We start from the raw sequence: 17,350 nt of genomic DNA, 5'->3' as shown, positions 1-17,350 counted from the left end.
CACACATATGATTATTTTTTTTAATTAAAAAAATGTCCACCCAGCCTCCCTACCTGGAGTGCTGGCGTGGACTTGTCCCTGGGGTCCAGTGGGTCGGGCGGCTCTCTCAATATCAGCCGCGGCGAGGGAGCTGTGAGCTCTCTGCTCCCTCTCACCGCGTGGGCTGTCTGCTGTAGCTGGGAGCCGGAATATGACGTCATATTCCGGCTCCCAGCATCAGCAAGCAGCGCGCGGCGAGAGGGAGCAGAGAGCTCACAGCTCCCTCGCCGCGGCTGATATTGAGAGAGCCGCCCGGGGGGGGGGTCCATAACATCTTGCCCCCCCCCCTCCCATCCATGACAGGGGGGACATAGGGGGAGGAAGGGGGGCGCTGAGTGCCTGCAGGAACGGCGTTCCTGCACAAAAAAAAGTGCAGGAACTCTGTTCCTGCAGGACTCAATCCATAGGCGTGCCGCGGGGATTAGGGTGTGCCCAGGCACACCCGGCACACCCTGTGCGCACGCCTATGTACTGAGTACAACTTTGTCTGCCTGAGTACACACATTTGCATTTTAAGAATTTCCTCATTTTTAGAAATTTGAATTTTATTGTGTAACTATAAGGCATTCTCTTCTTTTTATTGTAAAAGCTCCTGGATAAATTGTATCTTTTCTTTAATTCTTACCTTACCTACAGTCAGTAGGACATGGATAAAAATCATGGATAAAAATTTCGATGGACGGTGTTTTGCATATTGGTTGTCTCATTAGTATATACACGCCCATGTTACGATCATGGGCGTTCCTTAGTGGTATTACGTGTGTGGCAGATCGAGCGTTGTAGTACGTGAGATGGCTCCGCCCCTACGTATACCACGTGGGCCGACACATAACACGGAAGTGCCGGCTCATCATCAGATACACATGCGGAACACTCCGCCAGATCCGATTGACTATAGGTACGTGTAGGGTACTGGCATATTAGTATTTAAGAGACTTGATCACTAGTTATAAGTTGGCCCCTGATGAAGGTTCACTCTCTAAGCACCGAAACGCGCGTTGGGCATTCACATTTCTCTCACATGAGCACTGGGCACTGAATGGTCACCCTAGCACCATTCACTTATTAAATGTAACTTAATCTGTCTATTTTATTTTTATTTTTTCTCTGTATTCCTATGCCTGTCTAGTTAGTTTACCAGGGAGAGAGGCTTTATAATTTATACTGTCAGCCTATTTTAGACTGACCTTTTGATCTCAATAATTTATCTTCTCTTCCTGAGGCTCCCTTTAAGGAGCAATATCCTGTCTTTAACTTATTGTATATATGGAAGGTGCCTTGCTGTGAGAGGTATTTATCTTAAGATGCCTTACAGCTGACACCCCTACTATTTATATAATCACTATGCAGGACTTTTTGTGCGACACTGCATATAAGATGTTAAGTATTGGAGTATATATTATAATGATCCACTCCTATTTAGTATATAATAATTTTTAATAAAGCTGTTATATAGGACTGGTTTATATACTATATATATTTCTTTCAAGATTATATCTCCTACACATCCTTTCTTGCAGATGGCATGAGGAATATTTGTATTTAGTATATACCAACTTTATATTATAATAATATTTTTTTCTGGTCTCTATTCCTACTCTATTTTGTAGATGATAGCCAGTCTATTATTCACACTACTTTGCTAAATATTATTTCCAGGCAATGCAGACGGTCTAAGGATTGTTTTATATCCGAAGACCCTCTGCATTTTTTCTTCTTTTTTGGCATTTTCTATTTGGGGTTAAGCCCCTCTTGAGACCCCTGGAGTCTCTTTGCGGTACATAAGACTCTGGTGGGTAGGTGTTGCTCTCCCAGATTTCCCTTGGGTTTGAGTATACAGATACACACATAGTGTCTTATCAGTCTTTTGTCTTTTCATATATATATAGGACAGATTCCCTGTCCCTGGATTATTGTTGTACATTGACTGGTCCGGTATACGAACATCTCCAAACAGATTGAATAATTTGGTTCGCATACTGAACCACATACCGAATGGATTGACCACCCAGAACAGTTGTGTGTCACTCATTAACCTGCCTGAACTCTTTTCACACTTTCGCAAACTGCAATTACCAACATTCTAAGTGGTCGACTGTGTGGCCATCGTTCGTAAGGACGAACACGAGACGGCAGCCATCTTAGTTTCACGAGAGCATACAGTGGTGTTTGGTCGTCGAGTGTATGGAACTAAAATCGGGGACTTCCAGCCCCAGGTATGTTCGGTTTGGTTCGACTCACTAGAGCGGTGTTCAGTAGAATCAAACTCCCGTACGAGGGGCACATGACCAACTCTTATGCGAACAGACACCTTCGGAATTTTATTGTGTTTTGTACTCCCGAAAGAGACCGACCACAGAGCCTTAATCTATGAAACTCTTTTGGGCAGGCGCCTCGTGTGCGGTCAGTCTAAACTATAACCCGGTGGCGTTTTGGTTGCGTTTGTGGGATCTGAGCACTTTTCGGATATGATGGGCGTTCAGATCCAGGCTATCCGGGGATATAGGACTTGAGGGGGTACCTAATTGTTAAAGGCATATTTTGGGGTGTATTTGATATACATGTCCTGGACCTGAGAAGTAATGTAATTATGTTGTGTACTTTGTAGCAGTATACTCTCAGGTCCAGTGGGGAATGCCCCTGGAATATGTAAAAGGAAACCCCTTGCATGGGGATTCACATAAAAGGCTAAGTACCCTTAGCAATGGACTCTGTATTTAACAGGTTTGTTTTTTTTAAACGGCAGCAAAAGCACCAATGACCAAAAACCAAACAGTCATGTTCAGTTTTGATCTTGTGAGTCTCGGCTGCATGGAGCCAACTGTGTACCCACAGTACAGTACTAAATGAACAAAATAATTCCAACATCAGAAAGTTAGTCTAAATATTGCACTTCTAAGAGAATAATAACCCTGTAAATGTGCGCATATTAAATCAGTTCCAGTATGTAGACACATAATGATTATAATTTTTTTTCTCAGTTTTTCCAGATTTGCTGAATGCAATACCTGCCAGCATGCATGTTAGCGTTATTACATTCTCCATAACACTGCTAGTCTTCGCGTTGGTGGGTACAGCCTTCTTCATGTTCAATGCCTTCGGTAACCCATACCAAACATTTCATGGACCTGTAGGACTGTACTTCTGGAGCTTCATCTCGTGTAAGTATTCTGCAGATATCCGTAACCTGCCACCTTAAAAACAAATCCAATTTGCCAATACAAATATTTGAGAAGTATAGTGAAGAAGCTGAAACTTTTCATGCAAATTCCCAAACTGAGGAGATGGGCTTACGGTTTTAGGAAACTGTGGTTAGAAAACAGTTTAACAAAAACCGTAGGGAGTGCACCAATTGAGTTATTGCATTTTATCTTGCAGGAATGGATATGGAACTTGGAGTGTCTCTATATATAGAATTACCTCTAAAAATATTCCTTCCCATGAATTATACATCTATTTTGATAGGATCACTGTAAATAGTTTTTCCTTTAATTATGTTTAAACCACTCACTGCTTGTCACATGCACTCCCCATTCAGCAGATTTTAATTTAAAGGGACACTATAGTCATTATAACCATTTCATCTCTGGGAATTGGTGACAGTGCCTAGAGTCGACCTGGTCCCTCCATTCATTGTTGTTAAGCCATTGTCGAGCAGTTTAACACTAAATAAGGGTCACTAGCCACATAGAGCCGGAACCCCTACTGGGTGTATGGCTAAGGCAGGTATTACACACTTCCTTCTAGCCATATACACTTGTACCGTCAATGGGCACTCTGATAGGAAAAAAGCAGCCAGCTGGTACGCCAAACCATTCACAGCTGCCCGTTGCTGCACATACAATTACTTCCTCATTAGCCCAAGCTGAACAGATGGGATGTGATGCTTGAAACTCTTATTTAGTAGTAAAGCACAAAAACAACATTAAAAGCTGAATAAATGTACTGCATCAGGGACTCCAGACACTAATATCAGTCCAATGAGATGAAGCAAATAAAGTGCCTACAGTGTCCCTTTAACAGAAAATTCAGCATGGAATTGTTCAAACTGAATCTTGCCAGTCAGGTATCCAAGGATTCCCAAAGGTTCAAAGGCATGTGTATTGCAGCACCGCAGAAGTTAACTCTAATGGCAGAAATTCCTTTAAAAAAATATGTAGTTTTGTATCCCAAAAGAAAGACTTTAAAAAATAAAATGTATTTGTTTTAATTTTCCTTTTCTTAGGTTCCTGCGGCAGCCTTGTTTTAATCCTCTTCTCATCAGAAGTTAAAATACACAATCTAACAGAGAAAATTGCTAATTATAAAGAAGTTGGATTTATATTTAAAACAGAGAGTGAACAATTTGAGAATTCCTTCTGGATCATATTGGTTTGTATCCTTGTGCACAGTTTCAATATTTGCTTGATTCGATTAGCCGGCTTTGATTTTCCTTTTACGAAAACTAAAGACCTTGATACAAGTTCAGGTGCTATTGACCTGATGTACTAAGAGCACACACATATCACCTGGAAAAAAACAGTGACAGTAGGCTTTCTATTTGTGTGAACTGGCATACTGAAGTACTCCTTTACTACACATAGCTAGGATTGTATTCAGTACCACCAAGAATGATGGCTCTCAATCAGTTGTTTAGATTATATGGAATGATTCAACAATGGGTATTTTGCACCAAACCTTCACAGTATGGATGGTATGTGTTCTTCGATAAATAATTGTATCTGACATTTTATGAATACAATTAGTACTTTTCTGGAAACAGAATTATACATCTATAAAGTTGATTTTTTTGGTTAAGTAGAAAATCTGATTACAAGGTGGTCTTCAAGTCAATATTTTTGCTTGATGTTCTGTCAAATGCAATGACTGTCCATTTAACGAAGAATAAGGGGAAGAATATACGAAGTCTTCTAGACGTCAGCTAGAGCTCTTCTACTACAATTTTTATTGAAAGAACAATGAGCAATGTCCTTCAGAATTTGGATTAGTGATATGTATTCAACCCCATTAGCTACATCCATCAATGCTGGACTTTACGACACATCCACTGGATGTGGAAACAGTACTTCAGTATTCATCAGAAGGAATGTTATATATTTTTTATAATGCGGTGGTGTTAAGGTACCAACAAAGATCCGACTGAAGATTTTCTTGGTGGTCTACCCAAACTGTACAAAAATATGCTGTGTTTGCAAATGAGAAACATCAGGATTTCAAAGTGTAGATGTAGATCTACTAATAATAGAGTGACACCTTCAGCAAATTAAAATTCACAAACTATGCAACTTACATATGTGGCTAACATTAAAACAAATGGCCAAGTAAAATAATACACACAAATAAGACAACTAAATAAGAAATACAATACAAATAATGAAGTTGCCCGAGTAAACCAGTCAGTTTTTGGAATCAAAAACTAAAGTGAGAATTCAAAATCAAATTCAATTAAATGTCAAAATAGCCAAACTGGAAAATGCTTTGGCTTAGAGTAGACAACTCTGGTCTCAAATTTGAAATTCACGTTGAATTCAATTTGATTTCTCACTTAAGTAAAAAACCCTATGTGTAGTGTGTATGTATCTTTAAGAAAGCACCTCAGTAATATAGAAAGTGTAGTATTCAGCCCAGTAATTTGCCGTATTTAGGAGAGTATTATTGGGAAAACAGGTAAACAGAGGGGGATTAGTGGGCATTTGGAATCCCCCCTCCCCAAGTCTAATTCTTCTGACTACACTCAATTATTATTGTTCTATTGGTTTACAGCTGCTCATTAACATCTCAGAAGTAACAGCGTTAATACAGCATGTACATTTATTTTTTTTTTTTTGGGGGGGGGGGGGGATTTTGGTTTTGTTTGCTGGTTTTTTTTTCTAATACTGAAGCAATCTGTAAAAAATAATTTTTAGTCATTTATTAGTTTAAACATTTTTTTTTGCTACCTGATAAACTCTCTAGTGTATGTTTAAAGGGATCCTATAGTGCCAGGAAAACAAACCTGTTTTCCTGGCACTATAGGAGTATGTGAGTGCCCCCCTCCCTCAGGGCTAAAGGGGTTAAAATCCCTTTAGCCACTTACCTGAATCCAGCGCCGATGTCCCTCGGTCAGGCTCCTCACCCGCACATTAGACCTCCCCATAGGAAAGATTTATTCAATGCTTTCCTATGGGGAATATCTAACGCTGGAGGTCCGTGAGGACGTCCAGTGTCAGATAACGGACCAAAAGACCGCTTTGGATTCCGGGAAGCCCTCTAGTGGCTGCAGTGTTTTACATTGCAGCACTAAGGGCAAAATGGTCACAGCACCCAGACTACTTCAATTAGCTAAAGTGGTCTGGGTGCCTACAGTGTCCCTTTAATTTTCATAATAATTTTGATTATAAACTTTAACTGATATTTATTAGTAATGTGAAAATATGGATGATGTTTGCATAAAAGGGATTCGTTTGGAAGAGGTTGGTTTATTTTGTAAAATTGAATTTGAATGTACAGGTTTTATGCCATTACATGCTCTATGTCTACAACGTATATTGTTTTGTGTATGTTTGCATACTTGTTAATATGTGAGGTATAATAGTGTTGGTCCCTCAAGCTGTATTTGTGTAAATTATTATACGTATGCCCCTTTTTTACATTTTGCATAATTAATACATTAGAATCGAGTTAGAAAAATGAACACTTAAAATATGTCACACAATCATATTAAATTTTTTATAGCTCATCATAAAAAAATAATCCAAGAAACCCTAAAATAACATGTTACACAACGGTAACTAAGTAATATGTACTTAGTATTTAAGTGTATTAAGAAAGAAATAGCAGTGAAAACATCCTGCAATTAAATGGACACTATAGGCATCCAGACCACTTCAGCTCATTGAAGTGGTCTGGGTGCAAAGTCCGTGTCCCCCTTAGTCCTGCAATGTAAATCATTGCAGTTTTTAAGAAACCGCAACACTAACATTCAGGACTAAGACTTTCTCCAGTGGCCGTCAACCAGACAGCCAATAAAGGCACTTCCTGGTGGCTAAGTGACTTTTGGTCGCCTAACTGATGTTGGACATCCTCACTCTGTGTGTGAAGACATCTAGCTTCAGTAAAATCCCAATAGGAAAGCATTGAAGCAATGCTTTCCTATGGGGAGGGCCTAATGCACTTGCAGCACTCACCGCACATGCACATTAGTCCTCCTCCACCCCCGTCGGAGGACACGGAGCATTGACCCAAAGCCAAGGGAGAGCGGAGCTGGAATCGGGTGTGTAATAAACTTTCCATGCCAGGCAGGGCCGGTGCAAGGACTTTTGCCGCCCTAGGCAAAAGTAAAGTTTGCCGCCGCCCCCCCCATGTGACATCACAATGCCCCACCCATAGGATCTGCCATGTTAACGCCGTTTTTACATTAAAAGGCCTGCAGGGACAGGCTATAGACACAAGAACCACTACATTAAAGGACCACTCTAGGCACCCAGACCACTTCAGCTTAATGAAGTGGTCTGGGTGCCAGGTCCCTCTAGGATTAACCCATTTTTTTATAAACATAGCAGTTTCAGAGAAACTGCCATGTTTATAATAGGGTTAATCCAGCTTCCAAATCCTCTAGTGGCTGTCTCACTGACAGCCGCTAGAGGCGCTTGCGTGATTCTCACTGTGAAAATCACAGTGAGAGCACGCAAGCGTCCATAGGAAAGCATTGTAAATGCTTTCCTATGAGACCGGCTGAATGCGCGCGCAGCTCTTGCCGCGCATGCGCATTCAGCCGAAAGGGAGGATCGGAGGCGGAGAGGAGGAGGAGAGCTCCCCGCCCGGCGCTGGAATAAAGGTAAGTTTTAACCCTTTCCTCATCCCAGAGCCCGGCGGGAGGGGGTCCCTGAGGGTGGGGGCACCCTCAGGGCACTATAGTGCCAGGAAAACGAGTATGTTTTCTTGGCACTATAGTGGTCCTTTAAGCTGCAGTGGTTCTGGGGACTATAGTGTTTCTTTAATGTGAGGTAAATTAGAGATTAGTGCCACGAATAATATACTAAGTTGCCTACTTACAACCAGATGAGGATGATGATGGGCTCTACCTGCAGTCTGGCTCCACTGGTCTGGTGTAGAACAGGCTGTTTGTAACTGTGGTCACAAAAATCAATGTTCTGGGAGAACGGAAAGCTCAATTTTTTGGGGCCCTTTACACAGCTCAAGGTCTGGGTCCCAGGGTCCACCTTCATGTTCCACCAATGATTTTGTTCACAGGGGGTGGAGTGTGTATGGGATGTCCTGATATGTGTGTAAGGAATGCATTGTGTGAATCTGTGTTTGTATGTGTAAAGGCTGCAAGGTGTGTTTCTGTGTATGTACGGGATGCTGTGTGTGCATCTGTAAGGGGTGCATTGAGTGTGTATAAGGAATGTATTGTGTGTTTCTGTGTGTGTAAGGGATGCATTATGTGTAAGGGTTGCATTGCTTGTGTATGTGTGTCTGTGTGTGTAATGCATTGTGTGTTTTTCTGTGTGCAACGGGTGCATTGTCTTTGTGTGTAAGGGGTGCATTGTATGTGATTGTGTGTGTGTGTGTGTGTGATGGATGTCAATCTCTCCCCCCTCCCTTGTCACTCTCTTCTCCCCCCTCTCCCTCCCTTGTCCCTCTCTTCTCCCCCCTCTCGTCACTCTCTTCTCCCCCCTCCCTTGTCCCTCTCTTCTCCCCCTCCCTTGTCCCTCTCTTCTCCCCCCTCTCGTCACTCTCTTCTCCCCCCCTCCCTTGTCACTCTCTTCTCCCCCCTTGTCACTCTCATTCCCCCTCTCTCCCCTGTCACTCTCACCCCCTGTCAATTTCTTTCTCTCCCCCGTCAATTCCCCTCCCTGTCAATTTCTTTCTCCCCCCTCCCTGTCAATTTCTTTCTCCCTCCCTGTCAATTTATTTCTCCCCCCACCCTGTCAATTTCTCCCCCCCATCAATTTCTCCCCCCTCCCTGTCAATTTCTTTCCCCCCATCAATTTCTCCCCCTCTCCCAGTCAATTTCTTTCCCCCCTCCCAGTCAGTTTCTTCCCCCCCTGTCAATTTCTTTCCCCCCGCCTGTCAATTTCTCCCCCCCCCCCCTCCCCTACCTCTGTTGTAGCGTGGCCGAGCTCTGTATGGTCCGCGGGTACAGGGAGCTTTTGTTTCCTGTACCCGGCCGGACTAACAGGAAGTGCACACTCAGTGTGCACTTCCTGTTAGTCCGGCTGGGTACAGGAGACAGATGCTCCCTGTACCTGCAGACCACACAGGGCTCGGCCACGCTACAGTGAGGGAGTGACAGGAGGGAGCGCTGAGCGCTTCCCTCCTCTCAGCCCCTCTCCTCATGCTGCGCCCGGGCGGTGCGCCCTCATGGACGCACCAGCCCGGGCAAAGCTGCAGCCGCCTGAGGCTCTCTACAGAGCGCTCGGGCGGCTGCAGCATGAGGGGGCCAGCGCTTCTGGCGGCGCCCCTTCCCAAGGGGCGCCCTAGGTGGTTGCCTAGTCCGCCCAACAGGTAGCGCCGGCCCTGATTTCAGGGCAGGTGGAGGCGAGGTGGTGCGGCCGAGGGAACTATAGTGTAAGGAATATAACTTTGAATTCCTTACATTATAGGGTCCCTTTAAAAGGGAAATACATACATAACAAAAAAATCAAAAAAATCTATGTTTAGTAGATATACCTCCAGTGAAAACAGGCATGCATTTAATTAGGCATTTTTTTCATTGGGACTATATCTAAAAAAAAAAAAAAAGGCTACTGTTGTCTGTAGCCTTTGCAAGTCCTCTCCTTCTTCCCCAGCCTAGACTTTCTGTGGCTGTTAAATCCCAAACTTCCCAATGTAGCTCCATGAGAAGTCTTGGCAAGGCAGGTGCTCTGGGCATTTAACTGCCTCTTGAGTTTAGCTCTAATGAAATAAACAAAAGAGGAATTAACAGGTGTGTATGACTGTTAGCCAGAATTGACAGCCAGGAAAAAAATTAAATAAAAGGCGCCAATTTCTGTTCAAATCTGCACTTTGTAAAATAAAAGAGGACAGACAATTCAGCAAGCTGATGTGCTTTAAGGGTCTGGAGTGTTCATTTAACGTAAAGGGACACTACAGTCACTAAAACAACTTTAGCTTAGTGAAACAGTTTTGGTGTATAGATCATGCCCCTGCAGTCTCTGTGTTCAATTCTCTGCCATTTATGAGTTAAATCACTTTGTTTATGAACCCTAGTCACACCTCCCTGCATGTGACTTGTACAGCCTTCCATAAACACGTCCTGTAAAGAGTCATCTAATGTTTGTCCTTCCTTTATTGCAAGTTCTGTTTAATTTAGATTTTCTTATCCCCTGCTATGTTAAAGGCTTGTTAGACCCTGCAAGAGCCCCCTGTATGTGATTAAAGTTCAATTTACAGACCAAGAGATTAAATTAAGGTAAATAACATCTGATTGAAAGTAAAGCCAGTTTTTTTTTTCATGCAGGCTCTGTCAATCAGAGCCAGGGAAGGTGTGGCAAGTGCTTTATAAACAGAAACAAAGTGATTAAACTCCAAAGTGATCATGCAGTGAAACATGAGAGGCATGATCTACATACCAAAACTGCTTCATTAAGCTCAAGTTGTTTAGGTGACTATAGTGTTCCTTTAAAGGAACACACAAAAATGAAGTTGTCATGGCTCCAGAAGGTCTCCCTTGCTAGTTAAACCTCTATAGGGGCTAAAACGTTCAGTCGCTGATTGGTTGACACACTTTATGAATGGGGAGTCACAGATTGGCTAAGAAACTTACCTTTTTGAAGTCAGTTTTATGAATGGGAAGTCACTGAATGGCTGAGCGCATCTGGCTCTTCAAGAGCCTTCTTGTGTACAGATTTGGAGAAAGCGTCAGGACAAAGAGGCAGGGAGAATCGGCATTCGAACACAGACCTTGGGTTTAAACCATTGGATAATGGCATAACCCTTAAAGATGAGCCAGTACCAGGGATCTTCATGGCATAATAACTTAGTTGAAAGTTGTTATGGTGCCCAAACTGGTCCTTTAAATGTGAAGCAAACCAACCTACATTTGTGGTGTCATTAGAAAAAGATATTATTGAGACTAACTGCTACATGATTTTGAAGTGTTACAATTTTGTCAAATATGTAGCTTACATTCAGACTCATTAATCGTAGCTATCAGACTGCTCATTCTGTCGATTCTGTTTAACTGAATTCAGCATTTTAGCACATTTATATAAATCTATGTTGATTTATGACCACGCACTTGTCAATACTTAAATTCTAAATACTGTCATCAGTAAGAATAGCAATAAAATGCAATAACATGGGTAAGCACAACATTCACATTTCCATCTAATAGTTTTAAAAAGTTTGTTTTATGTTTTAACTTTCCTTTTAGGTAAATAAAAAGTGTGAATTGATGCATTTCTAGATTTGAAAAAATATGAAAAGAACACTGTAATATTAGTGTATAAACAGAAATATGAATATGTGCCAAACATTACAGTGGTGATCATACTGAATAACAAAAGTGAAGTCATAGTTTAATCTGTATAGACCAACTGCATTATTATTTTGTTGTGATTATTTTTACTGGAAATAAAATTTAAAAACTTGGATGCCTTAAAACAAAAGGAAAATATCTGTCATATTTATAGAACCATCCCTACAGAGGTGCAAGTGGGTCCACTGGACTCAGGAGGCACCTGGAAGGGGGCAGCATTTTGTGACACTCACTATCTCATCGAGTTGCTGCGGGACCACCTGTATTCATTATCCCCATTGGTGGGAGAGCAGGATCATTATTTATAATTAGTGAATATTGGTAAGTTGAAACATAGTTGCACTGTGATCAAAGAGAAGGTTTCCAAACCAGCTATTCTGTTTTCTATTCACTATAATTCACTCTGTTGTCAAAATGTAATCCCCACTGACTAGATGCAATACATTTATCCTGTGGCGCTACGTAACTTTTGGCAAATATGCGTGATGGCGCAGGAGAGGACTCAAAACCATTTTGGGTGTGATGTCGGTTTCCAGAGAAAAGCTCCAGCTCGCAGAGCTAGGCAGACAGGGGAACAAGTGGCATCTGTTTTGGGCCACTGTCAATTACAGGGCTTAAGGCAGTTGCCCCTTTTGCCCTGCGGTAAAGATGGTTCTGCCTACACCAAGCATCCTCCCTTCCCCCCTACACAGGACACCACAGATGGTCTACCCAACAAGCAACACTACAATTAGCCTCCTCACACACATACATCCACCAAAAGCATACAATACCACAAGCAACCTACACACACACACACACACAACACTCTCTCCCATTGTTGTCCCTCATATGTCTTCTGGTACTCCACTTATGGGGACTTATGGAGTGTGACGAAGAAAATGTGGAAGCTTTATGGGTAGATATCTGCTTGGGGCAAACAAAGGGAAATACGTTATTGGTTGGGATATGTTATAAACCACCAAATGTAAATATTAATGAGGAAGAACTGCTGTTAGAGCAAATTGGTTAAGCTGCAAATCGGGGTAACACGTTAATTATTGGAGATTTTAATTACCCGGACATAAATTGGGATAGAGGGACTTGTACTTCAGCTAGGGGAATCCGTTTTTTGAATGTGTTAAATGACACCTTTATGTCACAACTGGTACAAGGACCAACTAGAAAGGATGCTTGTCTGGATCTCGTTATAACAAACAATGTTAATCTTTTAACCAACATTCAAGTAGGGGAGCATTTGGGAAATAGTGATCACAATATGGTAACTTTTGAAAATAAACTCAAAAAAGCAAAAGCATGTGGGGGATATTAAAACGTATAATTTTAAAAAAGCCAATTTTAATAAGATTAGGGCAGCTCTACAACATATCGACTGGCATAAACGCCTTAGTGATAAAAGCACTGAGGAAAAATGGAAACTATTCAAACAAATATTAGAAAGGTACATTTCACAGTATGTACCATTGGGTAATAAATATAAAAAAAAACAAATTAAAACCAATGTGGCTTAGTAGAGAAGTAAAACAAGTAAGTGGTGTCCCTCAGGGTTCTGTTTTGGGACCGCTTCTATTTAACATATTTATAAATGATCTTGAAATGGGCATTGAAAGCCATGTATCAGTGTTTGCAGATGACACAAAACTTTGTAAAGTAATAAAATGTGAGCAGGATATTGCCTTGCTGCAGAGGGATTTGGATAGATTGGGGGACTGGGCACTAAAATGGCAGATGAAATTTAACGTAGAAAAATGCAAAGTTATGCACTTCGGGGTTAAGAATGCACAAGCAATTTACACCCTAAATGGTAGTGAACTAGGGATAACCACACACGAGAAGGATTTGGGAATTGTTATAGACAACAAATTAGGTAGCAATATGCAATGTCAATCTGCCGTTGCTAAGGCCAGTAAGGTTTTGTCATGTATAAATAGGGGCATAAATTCTCGAGATGAAAATATAATTTTGCCTCTTTATAAATCGCTAGTAAGACCACACCTTGAATATGCTGTGCAATTTTGGGCACCTGTTCTAAAGAAGGATATCATGGCACTAGAAAAAGTGCAGAGACGAGCTACAAAATTGATAAAAGGAATGGAGCATTTTAGTTATGAAGAAAGGTTAAAAAATTTAAATCTCTTCAGTTTGGGAAAACGGCGCCTTAGAGGGGATATGATAACATTATACAAATATATTCGGGGCCAGTACAAACCATTATCTGGAAATCTATTCATAAACAGGGCTATACATAGGACACGAGGTCACACATTTAGGCTTGAAGAAAGGAGATTTCATCTAAGGCAAAGAAAAGGTTTTTTCACAGTAAGAGCAATAAGGATATGGAATTCATTGCCGGAAGAGGTGGTTTTGTCAGAGTCTATACAGATGTTCAAATTGCAATTGGATAAATACTTGCAAAAACATAACATACAGGAATACAATTTCTAATTAGTGGGGTAATAGCTGCTTGATCCAATGAGACATCTGACTGCTATTTTGGGGTCAAGAAGGAATTTTTTCCTAGTTTGTTGCAAAATTGGAAGCGCTTCAGACTGGGTTTTTGCCTTCTTTTGGATCAACAGCAAAAGCAAATGTGAGGAAGGCTGAACTTGATGGACGCAAGTCTCTTTTCAGCTATGTAACTATGTAACTATGTAACTATGTAAGTGATCTTCACCAACCACAGGTGAAGATCACAAACTCCTCCCACTGGACTGCCAGGGTGCTGCATCTCAAGAACCCCACTGGGCCTCCATGGAGCCAGCTATGACTACCAGACAATAAAGATCATAATGACCTAATTCAAAGGTACAAGAGGGCAAATAAATTGCACAATTGCAACAACTCTAATGTGCACTCTGCAAAACACAATATTTCCAAACACATGCTGTGCACCAGAAATAAAACTAGTACAAATGCAACTATTAATAATGACAATAATAAACATATAAAAAAGACAAACAAAACTACCAAAAAGCCGACAAGTAAAAATTTTTTTTTAGCACAAACATATGCCTTTCTCAGAAGGAAGCATGAGACAATCTGCAACACACATCACTCACATACCCACACACTGCCACAGACATTAAGTCACAGCTACCCACACACAGTTACACATCATACATAGCTACTTACACACATTGCTCACAGTTACTCACATAGCACTGAGAGCTATCTACACACACAGCTACACCCATTACCCAGAGATATCCACGTATTTATTCACTCCCACATCATTCACTGCCACACATATACCTCACCGCTATCCACACATCACACATGGACTGCCATGTAAAGTCACCTTATACTCAGCCAAAATACACACAGCTTCCACATATTTAAGGGACACTCCAGACTCCTAAAACACTTTAGCTTGTGAAGAGTGTGTACTTATTTTTTTCCGTTTTTTTACACTTTTATAAATTATCCGAGTTACATCCCCTTGGCTCTAAAGCAGACAGTGTATCTTGTTACTTCCTGGTTTGGTTAGCTCAGTGGAGCTAAACCTCAAGAGGCAGCAATTGCTCAGAGCTGCCTTCCAAAGACTTCTCATTGAGCTGCATTAGGAAGTCTGTGATTGGACAGCCGCACAATGCCTGAGCAGGGTTAGAAGGGGAGGGCTTGCAAAGGCAGCAGACAAGAGAACTGCAGGATTTGCAAGCTGTTTTTATATATAATCCTAATTAAAACATGCACGTTTTCATTTGGGGTATATCTACTAGACAGAGATTTTTTAAAATTTATTTTCTATTTGGGCAGTGGAGTGTCCCTATAAGCTACCAAAGTTGTACACAATACACAGTCATTCCCAACAAACACTATTTACTGAAGTGAGAATTCAACAGTATTTTCAAATTCAATGCCAGAGTGGACAAACTCAAAGCATAGGTGACCGCGATTTTTTCTATTTTGACTATTTTTACCTTAAATCTGAAATTCACTTTAAATTCCCTTTGAAATCTCACTTAAGTGAATAATCCTGATAGATATTCATCTGGCATGGCACAAAATTGCCGTTTAATACATTGTATACAATGTCGCTATCGCTTGCCAAAGCCAACCGCAGGGTGATTAATTTTTTTCTGAAAAGGTGTGGTTGCTATAGTGACAACTTACACAGGAAGTGTTTCTGTGCTTTGCTCAGAGAGGTCAAGAAACAGGACATAGTTGAAAAGAAGACTTTGTTTAAAATGAGAGGAATCCCAACATATCCTAACTGGTAAAATATTTTCTAAATATAAAATTACATAAAATGAAGCAGTAAGGCAGGCTGGCAGTAAACAGACCAATAAAGAATGCCAATTTCTGCACACAGGTAGTGCGTTACAATAGATTAACATCATGAGATTTATTAGGTCAAAATCAATTTGTAGTGAATTGGAGACAAGATTACAAATGTTAAAATAGCTCATGTGGACAAATTATCCATTTTGGGTATAGTAATAGCTTGGTTTTTGCCTAAACATTGCAATTCAGCGGCTAGTGAATGTACCCCATAGTGAAGGCCCAGAATACCATGCTTGCTCTCCAGCTATGCGACATAATTGCACAGATACAAACTAGCTCATTGTGTAGGATACAGATATATGCAGGCCCCCTGGTGGAAGACTTCATCATTTTAGAAATTTAAGCCAAGAGACAAATCTACCTATTGGGGAATCATAATGCATCTAGAAATTACACTAGTACATAAATCATGGTAATTGGACCTTCACCTATAACACATTATTAACCTTTTTTCCATGTGCTCTGTTTTGTTTTTATTATAGGTTAAAGTTTTAGCAAATTACATCACAATCCACTTCGTTGCCGACAGAGACTGGGCATGTGCCACATTAAAGACGGAGAAATAGAAAAATTTTAGATTATATGCTCCAAAACACAAGTCGGGCGTTTTATTTATTCTGTTTAAGCATTGTGCACTTTACTGCACATTATGCACTTATAGCTTTGATATTTCCTTCACTTTTCTCACTCTGTCCTGCAGGGAAAGAGGGCTTTTGTCACTTACTTGATGTGCCTCGGCGATGGTCAGGCTCCTCCTTGGCCAATGCCAGCGAGGACCTAATGTGCATGCATCCTCATCACATAAGGACTTGAATCTAAGCTTTTTTATAGGGTTTTAGTGGGCGCTGGGTTTCCTCATGCACAGCCAGCGTCAAACAGCAGACCAAAAGACCCAGATGCAATAACTGCAATTATTACAATTGCAGAGTTAAGGGAACGCGGGCACTGCACCCAGAACACTTCAATGAGATAGTGCCTATAGTGTCCCTTTAAATTGCTCTTTTTGATTATTACTACTATATTTATTTTCAACTAAGCAATGCATATCTAATTAAGCTTGTCTATCAGGGTACTTCAATATATTGTATACATGACTCGTGATTTCATCTTGTGAATATTTGTTTTTTTATTATTTTATTATATTATTATTCTCCACCTCTAACTTGCTATATATATATTTTTTGTAACATTTAGCACTGCATAGGTATAGTACCCCCTATTGTTTATATGTAGATTTGTTTTACTATTTATACCAGATGGGACAGTGTGGCTGGATCAAAATAAAACATATTACCCACCTTTTAAAAGATTTCCCTTGGTGCTGTACATACATAACGGGACATAAACAGGATAGGTGTGAGAATCACTGGACACTAAATATTGGTTGAGATATATGTTTGTTGCATTGATACTTATTTATATGCCATTTTGTGAATAGGGAGTCACTGATTGGCTGAGAGTATCAACTGACCGCTCTAAGCCAATCACCGGCACCCCTGACCTGCGGCACTGAGGCAACTTATATACTTGCAAAAACAGAATATTCAAGGATATAATCTTTCA

The 17,350-nt window shown here is 40.8% G+C and overlaps 1 protein-coding gene across 1 annotated transcript in view; it reads left to right on the top strand.

The window, feature by feature from the left end:
- Positions 1-4,716, top strand: part of CLRN1 (clarin 1) — a 29,829-nt gene extending 25,113 nt beyond the window's left edge. The window contains exons 2-3 of the mRNA XM_063441015.1: positions 3,021-3,200; positions 4,265-4,716. Coding sequence (XP_063297085.1) covers positions 3,021-3,200; positions 4,265-4,530 — 446 coding nt within the window. The 3' untranslated portion in view covers positions 4,531-4,716. The remainder of the gene's footprint in view (positions 1-3,020; positions 3,201-4,264) is intronic.
- The last annotated feature ends 12,634 nt before the right edge of the window (positions 4,717-17,350 follow it).

This window comes from Pelobates fuscus, chromosome 2 (genome assembly GCF_036172605.1).
Source record: "Pelobates fuscus isolate aPelFus1 chromosome 2, aPelFus1.pri, whole genome shotgun sequence".
Taxonomy (NCBI): domain Eukaryota; kingdom Metazoa; phylum Chordata; class Amphibia; order Anura; family Pelobatidae; genus Pelobates; species Pelobates fuscus.
This window is presented reverse-complemented; position numbering and strand designations above follow the sequence as displayed.